Genomic DNA, 19,153 nt, shown 5'->3' with positions numbered 1-19,153 from the left:
ATCTACTCAATCCATATAAATGACAACCGGTTCCAGAATGTGAAGAATATTGAGCTCAAATACGTTAATGCCTTATATGAACTTCAGCAGCAATCATTTATAGATAAGTGTCTTATAAACTTTTCTGCTGAAGGTCAGCAACTGTAACCTGTATCGGCTTGGGAAGAAGAAGGGCCTGCCCAGCCGCATGGTGGTGTCGATATTTGATCCCCCTGTGAACTGGCTTCCTCCTGGTTATGTAGTAAATCAAGACAAAAGTAACACAGACAAATGGGAAAAAGATGAAATGGTAAGTTTTTGGTCACTGGAGGGATTTATTTTCTGGTGAGGGGCAGAGTTTTGTTCTATGCATATTTTGTTTCTTTTCCTGCTTGTATTTACCATAGAATAGAAGTTTGATACCTTGAATTAATGTCTTTTCTTTGAATTGAGAGCCGTGTGGTAATTGCGATAGAGAGCAGTGTCTGTTGTCTTCCTCTTCCGGAGGCAGGAGAGTCTCTGATGATGTCAGCCCCCCTAGGGAAAGCACAACCCCGTGACACTTCACTGTGCCGTTACCTACATGGATCCTTAGCTCTGTTCAGGGGAGAGGCTTTCAGTGCCCTGTGGCATCCAGTCTGTCTGTGAAATAACTAATTTCAGTACAATCTTGCTTTTGCAGTTGATGATTTTCTCAGGACAATTCTCCTCTTGTGACCTTGAAAAAAAATACATAAAGACTGTAGTTTGCTGGCAGTACTTTAAGTCTGGCCACTGACTCACAGGAATCTCACTGTTCACTGCCGCTGCTTCATCTTGTCTTGTCCCGAAGGCCACCAGAGGGCGTCCCCAGGGCCTCGGAGCCGAGCGCAGTCCGTCCGTCCCGTGTGGTTGGCCCGGAGGCCATCTCGCAGGCGGTTTCATTTTTTAGACATTTGTTTTACATTCATGATAAACTGGCTCATTACTTCATCTTTACTTGAGGCCAACAATGAGAATAGCATTTCTTTCACGGGTGATGTTTTCTAAATATATGGGCCTCCTCTTTCATGTCTTTCTGCCTGTACCTCCTAGATAAAATGTCTTAAGTATTTCTAGGTAGCATGCTCTGTACCTCTCTTTTGAGTTTTGCCTATTCATTGAGTATATTTTTAATTTGTACAGTATTTGACTTCTTACAGAAATTGAATTCATCTGGAAAAGCAATGAGAATATTTTATGCAAGTTGGATTAGAAAAAATGACATGTTATTAATTTAGAAATAGAACCTTGGAAGAAAATGTGTCAGTTTTGAGAACTTTAGAGGAAACTTTGTATTTCTATGAAGACCATTCCAGGAACACTTAGCTTGCCTTATAAATACAGTTTCCTAATATCATTGGCGCTTTAAAAAAATTTTAGTATGAAAGGGACATTAGCATGTCCTTTTAATGAAAAAAAAATTTTTTTTGAAGATACGATGCAAAGTTCTTATTTTATTTCCCTTAGCACTTTAAATGACCTGGTGCTTTGGTTCTTGGAATACATTAAAATACCGTTTATATTTTCGTTTAATAATTTCTGCTTCTTGAAAAAGACCATCGCGTGATGATGGAGAGCATATGCTCGATCCGTTCCTGTTGACCTGCCTCGCCCCTCAGCAAATAGGTTTAAGGGAGCCCTTTACTTAATAAATGCTGAAGGTGGGAATAATTCAGGTAGAAAGGTAACTAACCATAAGAGAACAAGAGTTTCATGCTTGTGGTTTGTTTTTGGTTTTGTTTTCATTAAGAGCTTGAAATGCTCTTGGAAACCATTTAGTGAGGTAGGATCCCACTATTTCGCAGATAAAGAAAGCGAAACCCAGAGGCATTAAAGAACTCTGCCCAGGTAGCATCTTTCTAAAGATACGTAAGGATTTTTTTGAATTAAAAATATTACTCAGTCAATGTTTTAAAATTGAAATTTGGCCCTTTTTCCTTAAGGACCAAATCATAGTCAAAAATATTTTATGTTACCTTGGGAAGGTAGAGGGTCTTTGTCAGGAAATAGTTCCCAGAGGTCCACCATTGTAGATTTCTTTTGATGTTCTTCCTTAGTCTTGAAAATGTTTTATCAACTTTTTTATTTAAAAAAAGAAAAGATCATTATAGATATTTAGCGTGGCTCCCTGCAGTTATTTCTCTGCAGACAAATACACTGCTTGTATCTCTCTTGAGCCTGGCTTAAAATGAGAATATTGGCAGTATTTAAAAAATTCTTGACAGAAAGTTTGAAAACTTTTTTGTTGGAATACTCTGCAAAGTTGCCGTGATTGAAGTTGAGGCACACCCTGAAGCCTTTCCCCCAAAGCACAGTCTTGTTTATTTATTTTTTTTATGGCACAACAGAAATTTGGCATCTTTTGAGCTTTGCAAAAAAAGTTGTATCATTACTGAGTCCTGGCCCACTATTAAGGTTGTCATTCTCAAATAAGCTTTTGCCAAAGAAATTGGAATTAGCAAAGATCTTCTGAGAAAATTGGATTGTTGTGTTTCATGTTAGTCCACGTTTTCGTCTCTTTTTGTCAGTTTCGCTATAATCTGTTACCCTGATGAGCGCAGGGGAAGGGAAAAGCCTGATTTCTCAAATTCGTAGCTTTACTTCCCTGATAACGTGTAGTTTTCAAGCAAAGCAGTTTGGTTTTTTTTGCATTATAGCAGATGTGCTTTGACTTGAGGTTGGAATCGGGGACAAAAACTCGATCACGAAACCCTGTTGTACATTTTTAGTGTTGTCAAGAAATTTTATCTGTGTATCTCTTACACTCCTACGCAGTTACCAGGATAATTTTGCTTTCTCTTCATCTGGAATTTCATTTTATTAATTCGAAAATCTTTTAAAAACATCTTAAAACTTCGTCAGCGAGATTGCAGATCCTGTGATCGGCGCATGAGTGCTTTCATTGTGTGTCCTGCCGGAGCTGGAGTTCTCAGCTGAAGTTTTGCCTCGTGGACAGTAATTTTAAACTTTATATCCATGTATAAAATCCTTCACGTAAAGCTTCATACTGGATAAAGGTCATTTTATAACTTCGAAAATGAACATTCAAAGAACATGTTTTACTTTGTTTATATGATTAAATAACTTATTTTATGTTAATTGAAAACAAATGGCCGTGATTTTAAAGTTGCCTTTTAGTATTTGTGGTTGTCATTTGAAATTATCCATAACCCTCGCTTTTATTGAGTCTCCGAGCCTTTTAAAAACAGCAGTGTCTCCCCCCTGCCCCTTCCCCGCCTTTCAGACAAAAGACTGCGTGCTGGCTAACGGCAGACTGGACGCCGACCTGGAGGAGGAGGACGCCGCCGCGCTGGTGTGGAGGCCGCCCAGGGAGGAGGCCGACGACGACGAGGACCTCCTGGAGTACGACCAGGAGCACATCCGGTTCATAGACAGCATGCTGATGGGGTCAGGAGCTTTCGTCAAGAAGATCGCGCTTTCTCCCTTCTCGGCCGCTGATTCTGCCTATGAGTGGAAGATGCCCAAAAAGGCCCCCCTGGGTAGCATGCCCTTTTCCGCAGATTTCGAGGACTTTGACTACAGCTCGTGGGATGCCATGTGCTATCTGGACCCCAGCAAAGCCGTTGAAGAGGATGACTTTGTGGTGGGCTTCTGGAATCCATCCGAAGAGAACTGTGGTGTGGACACAGGCAAACAGTCCATTTCTTACGACTTGCACACGGAGCAGTGCATCGCTGACAAAAGCATCGCCGACTGTGTGGAAGCCCTGCTGGGCTGCTACTTAACCAGCTGTGGCGAGCGGGCCGCTCAGCTCTTCCTCTGCTCGCTGGGCCTGAAGGTGCTCCCGGTGGTGAAGAGGACCGATCGGGCAAAGGCCGTGTGCCCGGCCAGGGAGAGCTTCACCAGCCAACAAAAGACCCTTGCCGGGGGCCGGCCTGCCGCCTCCGCCGCCGGCTCCCGCTCTTCCGGGTTGAAAGACTTGGAGTACGGTTGTTTGAAGATCCCACCGAGATGTATGTTTGATCACCCAGACGCAGACAGGACACTCAGTCACCTCATCTCGGGCTTCGAAAACTTCGAAAGGAAGATCAACTACAGCTTCAAGAATAAGGCTTACCTTCTGCAGGCCTTCACCCACGCCTCCTACCACTACAACACCATCACCGGTAAGCCCTCTGCTCTGGGGAATCGCCTGGGCCTTGTAAAAAGAGGGGCCTCTGCCTGTCCACACTTAGAGCTTAAGACGCAGGGCCGGGGGAGGAAGCGCAAGAACGTGAAAGACGCCTTTGTCTTGCTCGTCCTTTGGGGCACGCGCCCTGCTCCTTAATTCCGGTAGCCGGGAGCAGAACTGTCGTGCCCTTCACCTGTCTGGCGTTTGATATGCAGCCTAACGAGATAGATTCGAGCCTCGGTACTTGGGCGCGCCGGGCAGTTTTATCCTACCCCGGTGTCTTTCTGATGCCCGGTCACTGCTGCTTTTGGGTCTTGAATAATTACTGATCGCATATTCTGGATGTATCTCCACCTCTTCTTGCTGTCCTTCCTAAACAAAAAGTCCCTGCTCTTAAGGTCTTTGTAAATCCGAAGATGCGAAAACAAAAAGTGATTCTTTCCCAGGAAGGTTTCGCTGTGTCGCTCCCCCGACTCTGCTGTCACCTTCTGCTCTGCACTGGGCTCCGTGTTTTTCTCCCTGCTCTGGGTAATGGGCTCCCAACCCACCAGCTTAGACAGGAGAGGAGGTGCCGAAAACAGAATCACCTTCAGGTTGGGCAACAGCTAAGGTCTGTATTTTTTTTCTGTGTCAGAGTCAGAAGTGTTTGAATTAGAACACCAAAGCCAAACATAACGTTTGTCTAAGAAAAACGGCGTAGGTTAAGATGATCAGGAAAATGTAAAACCAAGAACGAAAGATGATCTGACTCAGGACCCGGAAGACTGGGGAACTAAGGCCTGTTTTCCTTTGCGGAGAAGAGGTGAGGCCTGGTCCGAGCCACGCTCTGCTGGGGGGAGCCCCGGGCTCTAGTCCGTCGCAGCCCCTGGCCTCAGCTCACTGCATGTGCTGGGACAGGTCCCTCCATGTGTCCCCGCCTCAGTTTCCGCAGTTGAATGGCTTCCTTCTGGTCCCTCTGAGAAAACAGGTGCTGATTCGCGCTGATAACGTCTCACATTTGGGCCCCGCTGGTTTTGCTCGCGGTCTCTGCTCAGCCCACGACTCTTCCTTCTCGGTCTGTGGCTTGTGTCAAATTCAGCATATTTTAAACCCAAGCCGAGAAGAGGTCTTCTTGGACTGACTGCCGTCTCGGGCAGCAGGTGGAGCCCGGAGAGGTGTCCCCACCTTCCAGAGCGCAGGAGGACAGTGTGTGGTGGTGGCAGCAGAGCCTGGAGGGTGTGCGTGTGCGCGTCTGGCTCTGGCTCTGCCTCCACCGGGTGATGATGTGCCGTGGGGGCTGTAGAAGGATGCCCGACACCTGCCTGGCTGGCACGGTGCCAGAGGAGAAGGTGCGCCGCTAATGGGACCGCGTGGGAAATGCTTTGTTCTTCGCCAGAAGTAGTCTTTTGGCCCCTTAAAGATTTTATGACCCCGGTCTCTGTAAGAAATGTGCTTCATTTGCCAGTAGAGTTCAGTTTCCAGAGGCTTCAGTAGGGTGTGTCAGGTACTTTCGTCGCTGAGGAGCACCTGGAAAGGAACCCCGGTCACCCGTGACCCGGGCCTGGGGGATCGGTCCGTTCCGTGAGCTCCCGCTGGGAGGCGGTTACGCGGGCTGGTCAGAGCTCACGGCTCCGCTCCGCATCTGCCCGCAGATTGTTACCAGCGCCTGGAGTTCCTGGGAGATGCCATTCTGGACTACCTCATAACCAAGCACCTTTACGAAGACCCGCGGCAGCACTCCCCGGGGGTCCTGACCGACCTGCGCTCCGCTCTGGTCAACAACACCATCTTCGCCTCGCTGGCCGTCAAGTACGACTACCACAAGTACTTCAAGGCCGTGTCGCCCGAGCTCTTCCACGTCATCGACGATTTTGTGCAGTTTCAGCTTGAGAAGAACGAGATGCAAGGGATGGATTCTGAGGTGAGGGCCACTTTAAAACAGCGTGAATTCAGTGCTGAAAACCGACACTGGGCTTCTCAACTAGGGTTCTCCACGTAGCTGTCCGAGGAGCCAGCTGCAGGCCAGGGCTGGGGCCCCAGCCCGCCCTGCGCTCTCCTGGGAGGACTTGCAGTCCTCACGCAGGCCTCGGAGGCTGGACGGCTCACACTGAGCTCGCTCTGGTGAGGAGGAGGAGCCAGGGGCTTTCAGCTCTTTCTCCTTTCCCAAACCTGCCTTTGGGCTTCCAGGGTTCGGACCCGCCAGAGAAGCAACGCCCTCCGCCAGAGAAGCTTAATAACCTTAGTGACAGCTTGGCACAGTGGATTCTGCCTTTCTCTCTTTTTAAAACTGATCAGAAATATTTGCTCGTTATCTCAGCCATCACAAATGTGTATTCTGCTTCTGCTAGGAATGAGAAAATCTCATTTAAAAACCAAACGTCTAAATTTTTTTTTGTTTTTTTTGTCTTGTTAGGACCACACCCACAACATATGGAAGTTGCCAGGCCAGGGGTCAAATCAGAGCTACAGCTGCCGGCCTACACCACAGCCACAGCAATGCGGGATCCTTAACCCACTGGTCAAGGCCAGGGATCAAACCCCTGTCCTCATGCGTACTAGTCAAGTTCATTACTGCTGAGCCACAACGGGAACTCCCAAACTTCTAAATTTGTAAGCACTGGAATTTGAGAGGCTTCTGCTGTAAGTTCAGCCAGAGGTTCTCTGGCAATGGAGCTTTTTCTGTAGGAAAGGGTTTTGTAATTCCCAGTCTGCTCTGGTCGTTCAGCAGCATCCCTCCACACACCTGGGTACCCAGCAGAGCACTCCCCTGCCTTCCTCTCATTCTTATTTCTGCCTTGTTCTTTTTGTCGATTTCTTCTGAGAAGTCGGGGAATTCATTCATAACTCCAGGAGCCATTTTAATTGTTCTTTCTTTAATTTGCACCTTCCTGTAGCGAACATTTGTTAAGTGGTTTAATAAAAGGAGAGCTTGGAGGAAAATACCTTCCAACTAGAATTTCCCAGCCAGAAAACTGGCCGTTTATGCTCCCACAGCAGACCGCACCCTTGTTGGGGCTGCACTGACGCGTATTCTGCCTGCTCCTTGCCAGGCTGCCGGGGGAGGCCTGTGTTAGTGTGTAGTTCTTTGGAAATGAATGAATTTGAAAAGTTTTTTCATAAATCTATTGACTATTTCCAGTCTGTTACAGTTATTTTTACTTGGAAGTAATCTCCTTTCCTTTGTTGAGTGTAGGCTACTAAATGGGGAAGGGCTTTTTCTCTTTTTCTTGGGAAGTGTGAAAACCTTTTCTCGGTAAGATACCGTTTGTGAAGAACCTGTCACAGTGTTGTGGGCACGTCGTACATGTTCGATGGCGTTGCTCGTGTTGAAGACGTAGGAAAAGTCACATTCGAGGGAAGAAATGCTGCCTCTGTAAGACTGCCTTTAAAACAGCGCTTTTGCTCACAAGTCACTTTTCTCTCTGCAATAGCTTAGGAGATCTGAGGAGGATGAAGAGAAAGAAGAGGATATTGAAGTTCCGAAGGCCATGGGGGACATTTTTGAGTCGCTTGCTGGTGCCATTTACATGGATAGTGGAATGTCACTGGAGGTGGTTTGGCAGGTGTACTATCCGATGATGCGGCCGCTAATAGGTACGGTTGGCTCCCCTTCGAAAGAAGCAAAGTCAAAGTGGCAAACACCTTCTAGGATAGTATTCACATTATTCTTTCATTTTGATTACAGAAAAATTTTCTGCAAACGTGCCCCGTTCGCCCGTGCGAGAATTGCTTGAAATGGAACCAGAAACCGCCAAATTTAGGTAAGCAAAAATGTGCGTGGAAAAAATTAGCTTAGAAGCAAGGAGGAAATGTCCTCAGAGATGCCGTAAAACTCCTGATTTTGGGGAAGCGTTTACCCTGGGACGTGCTCTTCAGCAGTGGCCACCGGTGGTCTGTCAGGCTGCTCTCGGTTTTGGTGAAGCAGGGCCGAGCTGGAGGAGAAGGGCAGCCCTGTCTGCGGGCATGTGCGTCCGTCCCGTCCCCCTGGGCGTTTCCTTCATGCAGCTCGGACCCGGGACTCAGCCCGAGAGCGTGTTCTCAGGGCTGGCTGACGAAAGTCAATAAATGCTTCTGCCTTCTAATCCGGCTGTTGGGCTTTCTTACAGCCCGGCTGAGAGAACTTACGATGGCAAGGTCAGAGTCACCGTGGAAGTCGTAGGAAAGGGGAAATTCAAAGGTGTTGGCCGAAGTTACAGGATTGCCAAATCTGCAGCAGCACGACGAGCCCTGCGAAGCCTCAAAGCTAATCAACCTCAGGTTCCCAACAGCTGAAACCCCTTTTTAAAATAACGAAAAGAAGCAGAGTTAAGGTGGAAAATATTTAAGTGGAAAAGGATGATTTAAAATTGACAGTGAGTGGAATGAATTGAAGGCAGAATTTAAAGTTTGATAACAAGCTAGATTGCAGAATAAAACATTTAACATATGTATAAAACCTTTGGAACTAATTGTAGTTTTAGTTTTTTGCGCAAACACAATCTTGTCTTCTTTCCTCACTTCCGCTTTGTTTGAATCACAAGAGTGCTTTAATGATGACATTAGCAAGTGTTCAGAATACTTATGGACAGTTTCTGTTGTGTTGTGTTTGTTGTAGTTTAATTTCCTTCGGCTTTGCTTAGCGTTAGGAGGCCAGGGAGCTTCAACCCCAGAGCTTGGTGGCGCTCTCCCTGCCGGCCGGCCGTGATCGGGGCGGGCGTGGCGGTGCCAGCCCCGGTAGGTAGGGGGTGAGCCGAGGAGAGCCACGCGGTTTGCAAGCGGAGTGTGCCAGGCTTGTCTTTTCTTTCCGTGTTCCGCTGTGTGAGATGATGTTTCCCGGTCGCTATTGCACTAGACGGTAGGCACAGGTTTTCTGTGAACGTTGGCTGGCACGTTGGCAGATCACATTTTCATTTTCTCATGCCACGTACTCTTGCATTAAAAAAAAAAAGGTTCTTGCCTTAAAAGTAAAACCCTCACGGATATTCTTTCATTTCTGATCTTTTCGGAACAAACAGTTTTACATTCCCTGTTATTAGACGTTAGACCTTGAGACAGCGTGATACTTAAAACTCACTAGTATAGTTGTAACTTAACTTATTGCAGGATTATATTAGAATTTCTGTCATGTGTGTACTGAGGACATTTTAAAAACCAGAACATGTCGTCTATGGATTTTTTTTAAATACCATAATAAAAATAATCTTTGGCTAAATACCCAGTTTTACTAAAAACCTCCTGCTAGGTAGTTCCACTGATGGACATTGTTTGTGGCAAATAATTTTGCCCTGTAGGCTGTTGCTCTAACAAAATAAACTTTAGACATATCATACCTAAAATATGCTGCACATTTTATAATGGATTGGTATTTAAAGAAGCAAAACAGAGCACCTTAGCCCTAGTCTTCTCACGTGCATTTCTCTCTGCACCTCTCACAGTGTTGCATGCCTGTGTCACCTACCAAAGCTGTGCTGTCGATGCCATGAAAGTTTAACATTTGCGATAAACTGCCGGACTTTTGATACGCCTGTGATTTAGGCCATTAATTTAGATAAACTAGCTCATTATTTCCATCTTTGGAAAAGGAAGAAAAAAAAACATATTTAGGCATTTGCCTAAGTTTCTCTAATTAGACTAGTAGGCATTCTTCACTTAAATACCTCAGTTCTTTTCTTTTGCATGCATTTTTCCCCCCTGTTTGGTGCTATGTTTATGTATTATGCTTGAAATTTTATTTTATTTTTTTTTTTTGCACTGTAACTATAATACCTCTTAATTTACCTTTTTAAACGCTGTGGGTCAGTCTCGCACTCCCACCAACATACCAGTAGAGGTTTGCTGCAATTCGCCCTGTTAATTATGCTTGAAATTTAAGAAAGCTGAGCAGAGGTGTCTAATATTTTCCAGCACATCATTCTGAACGTGATGCTTCATGTAATGCTGCGTTTATGTTTTCAGTTGCAGCCGAATCCCGTACTTCTGGCTTTATCTACACCCCCTGCCCCCAGAGAAACACCTCTGCGTGTGTGCACAGGGAAAACTGTCAGCTTGGCTTTGTAAGGAGACTTGAGCGAAGGGGGGTGTTCAGCTTCTCCAGCGGGATTTGTTGTCTCCGATCTTAACTTAAGATCTAAATTGCTAAATGAGTTTTTGAGCAAATTAATTTGGTTGGACTCGTTTTTAAGATATTTAATTCTGATCTGGAACCTTAGATTTCTGTTTGATTTTTTAAGAAACCTTAATGTAAGCTCTCCTGGCAATTTCAAATCAAGCGATTCTTGAATTCTCTAACTGTAAATGTGTACCATTATTAACAAGGAAGGCCGGATATGAATTTTACTTGTGAGGGTGATTTGTGATAAAGTTGTATCACAAGTCTCTTGATAATTTATAAACTACCTGATGCCAGGAAGCTTGGGGCCTCGCATTGTGTCTAATGCACTAATCCCAGCATTGAGCGAGTCTCCGGCCTCCTGGCACCAAAATCAGCTGGTTTCACAGTTACAATTCCCATTGGGAGACAAATGCCTCAATATATTTTGTAACCTTAAGAAGAGTATTTTTCGTTAATACTAAAAAGTTCAGACTTGGATAAGATTAGGTCATACAGTCTCAGGGGTTCAGATTTCCTGCTACCAGTCAAAATGTTTTATCAACAGCAAACTTTAGCTTCTCTTTCTTTCTCTTTTCTTTTCTTTCTTTTTTTTTTTTTGTTGGAGAACAATAGCTGATTTTAATTTGTGACTCACACTTTGAAGCAATCTATGACCCCCTGGTTACTAAGTTAAAAAATACAGACTCTGAGTTGGACATGCGTGTGAAATGGTTGTGAACGCTTTTGTGCTGCTGATTTTTAATGCTGTAAACTCCCCCACCCCCCGCCCCGCCCCGGGTTAGCTTGTGGAAGTGTTCTGAATCCATTAAGGAAAAAGTCACTTTGTGCAGCCCCACTCCACCACCTTGTCTGTCGTGCTCTTGTTCCCGTGGTCGTGGTGTGAGACGAGGGTGGCCGAGGCCCGCGGGCTGCAGCGGGGGTGTGCGGCCAGCACCCGCCGGCAGGGCTGCTCGGCGGCTCGAAAGCAGCCGCGGAGATTCCCCACGACGACTGTGTGGAGGCGGGTTGGTGCGAACCCCGGTTGTAAATGTGTTCTGTTTCTTTTGTAATATACTTGGAGCAGTCCTGACGATGCTGCGTTTCGTCACAGCTTTCTTCTCGCCCTGTTCTGTTCCTGTAGCACAGACGAGCACTGCACTTGGTACCACGCTTTACCTCATTTCAAGGCAAATGTGCTTAACCGAGAGGAAAAAATGTGGTTTGGCCTTGCTGCTGTTTCGATTGACCGAATTTGAAAAAGATGGTGATAATGCCTGCAGTGTGTCGTGGACTCGCGCAACTGAAATAGGTCATTTTTGTCTGTGGCATTTTCACTGTTTGTGAGAGTATGACAAAGATTTGTTAACTCTTAATTTCGTTTTAAAGATGTTTGTTACATTTCCCCCCTTTTTTCCCTTGATGTCATGTGAAGTCATGAAATTTACAGTGACCTCTCACACTCCTGTCATTGTCAGTGAAAATACGGATATTTTGACTTTCTTCTTAATAGCTTGCCCTCAGAGAGATTCAGACGACCCTGCCTAAATAGCAAGGGACCGGAGGCTGCTTTGGCTCTGTTGGTTCAGTTCATAAATACAGTTATTCACCCAGCGGTTGGCCCCTTTCGTCTTCACCTGACATCGGACGGTGGCTGCGGAGACAGTGGAATCCCAGACCTGCCGCAGTTCAGTCTTCAGGCCCCTTTGATTTAAAACGTCCTATCTCGCTCCGTTAGGATATCTAATCCTTTGACACAAAATGTAAGCCACCACCCTGAGACCTTGATGTCTTCATTTACAACGCATCTGCAATTCTGTCAGCCCTGAATCCGTTTGTGTTAAGCTGCGGAGGAAAACCCATGTCTTGTTTATTACCTATACGGTTATTTTAATGACATTTAAATAGGTATATTTTTTCAACCACTGATTACTTTTCAGGAACGTAATTATTTCCAAATAAATTTCTTTATTTTATATTGTACATGAAAAGTTTTTAAGATATGTTTAAGACCAAGAATATTGAAATGATTTTAAAAGTTGTGGGAGACGCCAGTAGCAATATCTAGGGGGATTTGCATTGAGACTATTGTATTTTCCACTAGCAGTGAAAATGATCTTTCAAACCTAACTTGTAAATATATTTTAATCATTAATTGTTTTTTTTTTTCCCCTCTAGTCCATTTTTATTTGGACATCCACCACAATTTAAATTTTATCGATGCCCTCAGAATTCACTGCAGCAGCGGGATACGTAGCAAAAATGCAGAGGTGAACAGGAAATAAAATTTCTGGCTTTTCTGCTGTAAATAAACGGAAAGAAAATGACTAAAATCAAGTAAAACTAACACATATAATTTGATTGACAATAAACTATTTACCATCACATATGCTGCGCTGTTTTTAAGAAACATGATGTAATTCATTCACACGTTAATCGTGCTGCAGAAATTTGCAGTCTGCACCTTATGGGTCACGATTACCTTTAGTCTTTTTTTTTTTTTTTTTGTAATAATTGTAGCCAAGTAAATCTCCAATAAAGTTATGGTCTGTTCACTTGGTGTCCTTTTGTCTTTTTCTTCTCTCGTTTGGTTCCACTCAGTTTAAGTGATGATAACGCTTCATCAGTTGTAGCTAAAATCTTTCCCTTCCATGGTCATCTGAAACTGCATCCTTTAATGTGATTATATGTTATTTACCACATTCTGCTTCCCATCTACTGGTAGAGTTATCTGCTAGCAATTGCTTATTTCTTTTCAAGATTGAAATAATGCCGGTGGGTTTTTCTGAAATGCTGCCACGTTGGCGGATGCGTTCCAGGCCCTGGATTATCCACGACTCATTTGACACACTCCTTAAGTGGCTGTGGTTATTCTGAAGTCAGGTGGACAGAACGTTCGGCCTCCAGGTTTTTAGGACACACTTCCAACAGTGTCCGTTAAGAGAGAATTCTGTTATTTCAAACTTTGACCTGACCTTTTTGTAACTCAGTAAACCAAGCCCTAAGAGGAGTGACTTGGCCGGAGGAGCAAGATGGTAAGTATACGTTTCTTAGAATGAGAAAAAAGAATTTAGTTTTCCTTTGTAAGCATTTAAATGAATCGCTTCCCTTCCCTCTCTCTGCCGTCTCTGAACTAAAGGAGAAGTATTCTGATCCTGAGGAGGGTGGTTCAGCGCTGCGGGCCTGCACGTGTGCGTGTTCCTGCCCAGGATCCACGGGGCGGTTGGGCCGAGCCGCAGCCCGAGAGCCACCGCCCCTTCCCGCCACCTCGCCCTCCCCTCCCGCGGCCGGCGCAGAGAGCACGCGCGGGCCAAGCAGATCAGTCTGCAGGTGGAGATGCGTGGAAGGGAATCCAGGTGGAAGTGAACTTGTTTCTTTCTGCGGCTCCATGGTGATGGAGGATGTGTTAGCGGGAACCCTGGGTGCCGGTCGCTGGTCACAGTGGCTTAGTTGTGAACTGAGTTGTGATCCCTGCAAAGACACCAGGAGCGAGGGGGCGATAGATGCTGGCCAGGGGTGCGCTCCCAGCCTGTCTGCCAGGCAGTGTATGAATGGCTCTTCAATCTTTTTGCCCCTCTTTTTTTTTTTTTTAATTTTTGTCAAATACCCCCCTTTTTTTTCTATTAGTGGTAAATTATATATAACACGCACCATAGAGTCATTTTTTTTTTAGTGTAGCCATCTTATTGGCATTAAATACATTTGCATTGTTGAGCGACCACCGCCATGATCCAGTTCCAGAACTTTTCTTCACCCCAGGCTGAAACTCTGTCCCCGCTGAACACTCCTGCCCCCAGTCCTGGTAGTCAACCATTCTACTTGCTGTCCGGGAATTTGCCTCTCGGAGGTACTGCTGTGAACGTGGGATCAGACGGTACTTGTCCTTTGGCATCTGGCGTGTGTATTGCGGTCCGGCCATGCTGTAGCATGTGTCAGGGTATCCGTCCTTTCTCAGGCCAAGTAGTGTTTTGTGCTATGTTTATGTACCACGTTTTGGGTATCCACTCGTCTGCTGATGGATGTTGGGTCGCTTCTGCTCTTTGGCTGCTGTGAACGTGGCTGCGCACTTACCTGTTTCCGTCCCTGCTCTCAGCTCGGGAGTGTTTGTGCCAGAAGTGGGATCTCTAGACCCCACAGTAATTCCGCGTTTGATTTTTTTTGAGGCGCTGCCATACCGTTTTCCATAGCGCCACGACACACCACGTGCGCACCCCCAGCGCACAAGGGTTCCAGCTTCATCACGTCCTCACCCCCGCTTATTTTCACTTTGGGTAGGAGTTGTCCTAATGGGTGCGAAGTGGTATCTTAGTGTAGTTTTGTGCTTCCGGAGCCATTCGTGTATCTTTGGAGAAAAGTCTGTTCCGTTCCTTTGCCCATTTTTGATTGGATTGCTTTTTGTTGTTGTGTTTTCGGAGTTGTGGATGTATTCTGGATGTTAAACTTTTCTCAGCTTTGTGAGGTACACGTGCCTTCTCCCATTCCGTGGGTTGCCTTTTTACTTGCTTGAAGATTCTCTTTTGAAAACTTCTGAGTCGCACACTCCCTGCCTGGCTTCAAGGATTTCGGGCAAGGGCTGGCGGACCTCTGTTGGGTAAGAGCTGCAGGACGTGTCCTGGGCGCCTGGTCGGTAGGAAAGGTTTTACACGTGTGTACCCTTTCCTCCGCCCCCCGTTACAGGAGGACAGCTTTTGAGGGGAGGCAGGGCATAGAGCTTCACACTGAGGACCGGGGCCAGAATGCCTGGCTTCCAGCGTGTGTGCCTTCTGGTGCGTCCTTAAACCCCTCTTGGCCTCGTGTCCTCGGCTTTGCAGTGAGGAGCAGTCATTTGGATTTGCTGAGACTTCATGGGAAACACTGGGTGCTGTGCCCCACGATCCCAGTCCCGAAGTAAACGCTCGTTGTTGCCGTAATCCCTGTTTTACAGGGAAACGAGGCCTGGAGAAGGGAAGTGCCTTGCCTGGGGTCTCAGTGATTGATAGTCAGGGCCGGGCCTCGAACGTCCCTCTACAAAAATCAAAAGGAGTGTTGAACCATCATTCAGTAATGCTCTACTTTAATGTGGGTCTGGTAAGGTAATGGTGGAATTAAAACGTGTGTGTGTGTGTGTGCCACAGATTTTTCACATTGAGAAGAAAACCGGCCGGTGACTCATAACCGACATGGGCGGCGGCTGAGGGATCTGTTTGTTTTGTGTGTAACCTTAGTAGCTCCTGAGAAGATCCGGGGCCTTCATTAGCGGGCCAGAGTGAGAGCCCCCCCCACCCACCCCCCCCGTTCCTGGGTCACCCCACTCACGGCAGTCTGAAAGCCGGGGACACGCCCTGCTGCGTGTCAGGCAGCGGCCCCTGGTCTTGGTGAAGAGAAGCCATTGGTTCTGCCCTGGAAATAACACTCTTCCCGGTTGGACAAGAAGCAAGTGTCTATTCTAACCTCTATTTTTCTCTCCCGTTGGGCATTCCCTGTATTTTTAAAAGAAAGGAGGAGTTCTCATTGTGGCTTAAAGGGTTAAGAACCTGACATAGTGTCTGTGAGGATGCAGGTTTGATCCCTGCTCAGTGGGTTCAGGATCCGGCGTTGCCGTGAGCTGTGGTGTAGGTTGCAGATGCAGCTCGGATCCCGCATGGCTGTGGCTGTGGTGTAGGCTGGCAGCTGCAGCTCTGATTCGACCCCTAGCCTGGGAACCTCCATATGCTGCAGGCGCAGCCATAAAAAGCAAAGAAAGGAAAGCCCTTTTACTTCAGTGAAGCTACTCCTGTTACACCGTGAGGTGTGGTTATAACAGGGCCAAAAATGTGAGTGAGCAAAATCTGTGTTCTTTGCACACACACGGCCTCACAGCAGAAGCACGGCCCGTGGTGGCGCTTTCTCTGTGCAGAGTGAAGGGGATGTGTCCTAGCTTGGTGGCCTCCCCCCAGATTTCCTGGGGACAGGGTGCAGTGGATGGTATGTGCCTACCTGCGAATCTAGCTGGGACGTTAGCAGGTGTTAAAGCCCTGCTGGAGGGCTGTTTTGTACCTTGAAATTGTTGCCTGACATTTTTAAGGAATGAAGTGTGCTCCGCTGCTGACTCACGTCGAGTGTTCCTGGGTTTTCTGTTGTCGTTCTGAACATCGCCTTTCGTCTGTAAGACTCCCACCCGGCCCCGCTCTCCTGTCAGGGCCCGAATCTGCTTTCGAGGTGGAGGCTTAAGTGGATTCCAGGGATGTTAATAAATAAATGTGATATGGCAAAAGAAAGTCCCAGGGGCAGTTAGGGGTTAAACACAATTAACAGGATTCTCTGCAGGACTTCTCAGGTCCTTTGTTGTGCTGGCGTGCTTTGGGCCTCTCAGAAAGGGCTCCATTTCCCAAACTGACTAGACCACAGACGCCTTCACAATAGATCTTAGATATACCTGCATCTTGAGCAACATGCTTGAAGACATGCCAGAGGCCTGTGGGCATTTGGTGAACCACGTCTCTGATGGTGCCCGGGAACCCAGCCTGTGGTCTGTCAGCCACTTGGTCACACGCGAAGGTGACAGGCTGCCTCTATGGCTGGTGAACTGGAAGGGACCCTAAGGGTCTCGTCACTGGGTCCCTTGGACTCCACCTCATAGGTGAGTTCCGGTCCCGAGGTCCTAGCCCCACTTGACTTGCAGCTGGCAGTCACAGAGTGACCTCCTGCTGGATGTGGCTCTGTCCAGACTAGTTTTGCACGTCCGGGCCTGGATCCGCAACGGTCCTGGGGCAGGCCTTGCCTCAGGAAGTTGGCCTCCCCTGAGCACTGTGCCCCCGCGGTGTCCCAGGAAGGTGGACCGTGTCTTGGTAATTAATCCGCAGCTTTCAGGGAGGCCTTTCTGTGTGCCCTTGACGCCGCCTCCACCACTCCTGGCCCTCTCCCCAGTCTCACTCATCCAGTGCTACGCTTCCTTGCAGACAGAGCTGGGTACCTGGCCCCTGGGACATCTTCCTACACCCAGCCCAACCCTCAGCCTGGGTCTACACCACAGCCCCCTGCCCTTCTCAGCACGTCTCACCCGGTGCCCCATCCGCACAAGCTACAGGAACGAAAGGACCATGTCCTAACCCCCACCATGGTCCCAGATGCCGCCGGGCCACGGGAGGACCTCAGCTGACGCTGAGCTCAGCTCACTGCTGTCTGCCCTGTATCTGCAAGCTTTAACGATTCTTCAGGGGCCAGGCAAAGAGCAGGATCAGGAGGGAAATAGAGTGTTCGGGAGTGGTGGGGAGGGGGGCAGCAGAGTAGAGAGGGGGCAGTTCCTGCTTTGTACAGGGTCTTCGCCCAGGGGCATGGGGCCCGCGGGTCCTCCTGAATGTTGTGTTGTAGTCTTGGGTGAAGAGTGGGTCTCCTGGTCAGTCTGGAGCAGATGGTTCACCAAGAGCTAAAAACCTGCTTGAGAAATGTCTGGAAGAGCCTGTGCTTTTCCTGAAGAGGTGATTTGAATGAACTCTGGGAATCTTGTAGCTGATCTTTTTTCCTTTTTTGCTTGGACTGCTCGGCAACTCAGAACCAAATTTCCAGCAGGCCTCCAGTCCACCCCTTCACCTAAGTCTTCGTGGGGCACCCTCTTCTCTGGGGCACTGAGGGCAGAGCGGTGAGGAGCGTGGAGGCCTCGTCCTCCTCACAGGCTGTCATGTCGCAGTGGGGCCCCGAGGGCAAGACGGGCCGTGGCCAAACCAACGGGTAGTTACTTTCTGGGAATAAAACCCCATGTTTGCGTTAGTAGTTTCTGGTGTGTTTCTTCCCCCTCGTTGCCTTAACCCCATCCTATCCTCTTACAGCATCTCTGCAGTCATTGCCACAGATCTTGAGAAGAAGATGGGGTGTGACAAGTGTATTGCTCATTGGTCCAGAATATATGTATTAAGCAGCTGCTGAGTATTCGACAGGGGGCCGACCTGGGTGAGTGAGGTGATTCTTGACAAGGCAGGAAGCACAGTAGTCACAGCTTTGGGCCTTGAGCTGGTGTGGCTGCGAGGTCGCAGTGGGCCAGCGTGATAGATGGGCACAGCCATGGTCCACGTTCCGCCCTGTGAGGGCGACGGCCAGCCGTGCTCTCCTCACGACAGGGGGCATTGTGCTCTCAGACGTCTGCCTCGGAGAGCTCAGGCTCAAATGTGGCCAGACACAGGGGGACACAAGTTGCTTTTATGGGAAAGTGTGTTTGAGCTTTAAGTTCTCAGCCATGAGGCCACTTTGGGTTTTGTTTTGTGGTTAGTTATTTTTACTTATATTTACCTATTTTGGAATAAAGGGCTGAATCAGTCTTCTTTACAAGCCAGAATTCCAGTTTGAGGTTATGCATATAAATAGAAAATCCAGGCTTTCCAGAAGTAAAGCTCACTAAAACCAATTTTGTTGACAAAGGGGAGGTACTGTCAACTAGTGGTCTGAGCATTTCTAGGCATCTGGAATTCCTGAGTCCCTGACACGCCCCCGGGTGCTCCAGCTTTAACCCTCCTACACCAAGGATGCTGGAAGAGCCAGTGAGCCAGGGCCCAGGAGCCTGCACCCCGGCCAGGTCATTTGTCTCCCGTGGGCTCGGTCTCCTCCTCTGTACACAATAAAGGAGTTGGCCCCAGGGCTCGAACAGTTCGTAATACTCAGAGCCACAAAACGTTAACTTGTGAATGCAGAAGGAATAGAGATGTGGGCCATGGCTGGTCAAGGCTGTGAATTCCTAGAAACTGGGGTCGTGTGCCTGTTCTTTTACTCAACTCATCAGTTTCATCTTCATCCACAAATAGCGATTCACCATCGGCTGTCTCATCAAGCCCCTTCTGGGTGCTGCCCTGTCAGTGGGACTCAGTCAGGTGTGTCACAGAGACGCTTACCTTCCTTTGGGGTGAGATGGAGATGGGGGACAGACCTTCAAATTTAGAAACTTAGTTTTGGAGAAAACCTGCTAGGAAGACGATGAAACAAGGTAAGGTAATTGAATGGCAGGTGGAGTGCTGTGGCCAACGTTAGAT

At 47.4% G+C, this 19,153-nt stretch overlaps 1 protein-coding gene across 11 annotated transcripts in view; it reads left to right on the top strand.

The window, feature by feature from the left end:
* The window catches only part of DICER1 (dicer 1, ribonuclease III), a 70,996-nt gene extending 58,263 nt beyond the window's left edge, over window positions 1–12,733 (top strand). For 10 of the 11 annotated variants that reach the window (XM_047797215.1, XM_047797210.1, XM_047797208.1 and 7 more), the window contains 6 exons: window positions 134–289; window positions 3,245–4,127; window positions 5,764–6,032; window positions 7,543–7,705; window positions 7,797–7,872; window positions 8,218–12,733. In XM_047797215.1, coding sequence (XP_047653171.1) covers window positions 134–289; window positions 3,245–4,127; window positions 5,764–6,032; window positions 7,543–7,705; window positions 7,797–7,872; window positions 8,218–8,383 — 1,713 coding nt within the window. In that variant the 3' untranslated portion in view covers window positions 8,384–12,733. The remainder of the gene's footprint in view (window positions 1–133; window positions 290–3,244; window positions 4,128–5,763; window positions 6,033–7,542; window positions 7,706–7,796; window positions 7,873–8,217) is intronic. The other variant, XM_047797216.1, reaches the window with a different exon arrangement.
* Window positions 12,734–19,153: the final 6,420 nt, after the last annotated feature.

This window comes from Phacochoerus africanus, chromosome 9, assembly GCF_016906955.1.
Source record: "Phacochoerus africanus isolate WHEZ1 chromosome 9, ROS_Pafr_v1, whole genome shotgun sequence".
In the NCBI taxonomy this organism is placed as follows: Eukaryota; Metazoa; Chordata; class Mammalia; order Artiodactyla; family Suidae; genus Phacochoerus; species Phacochoerus africanus.
This window is presented reverse-complemented; position numbering and strand designations above follow the sequence as displayed.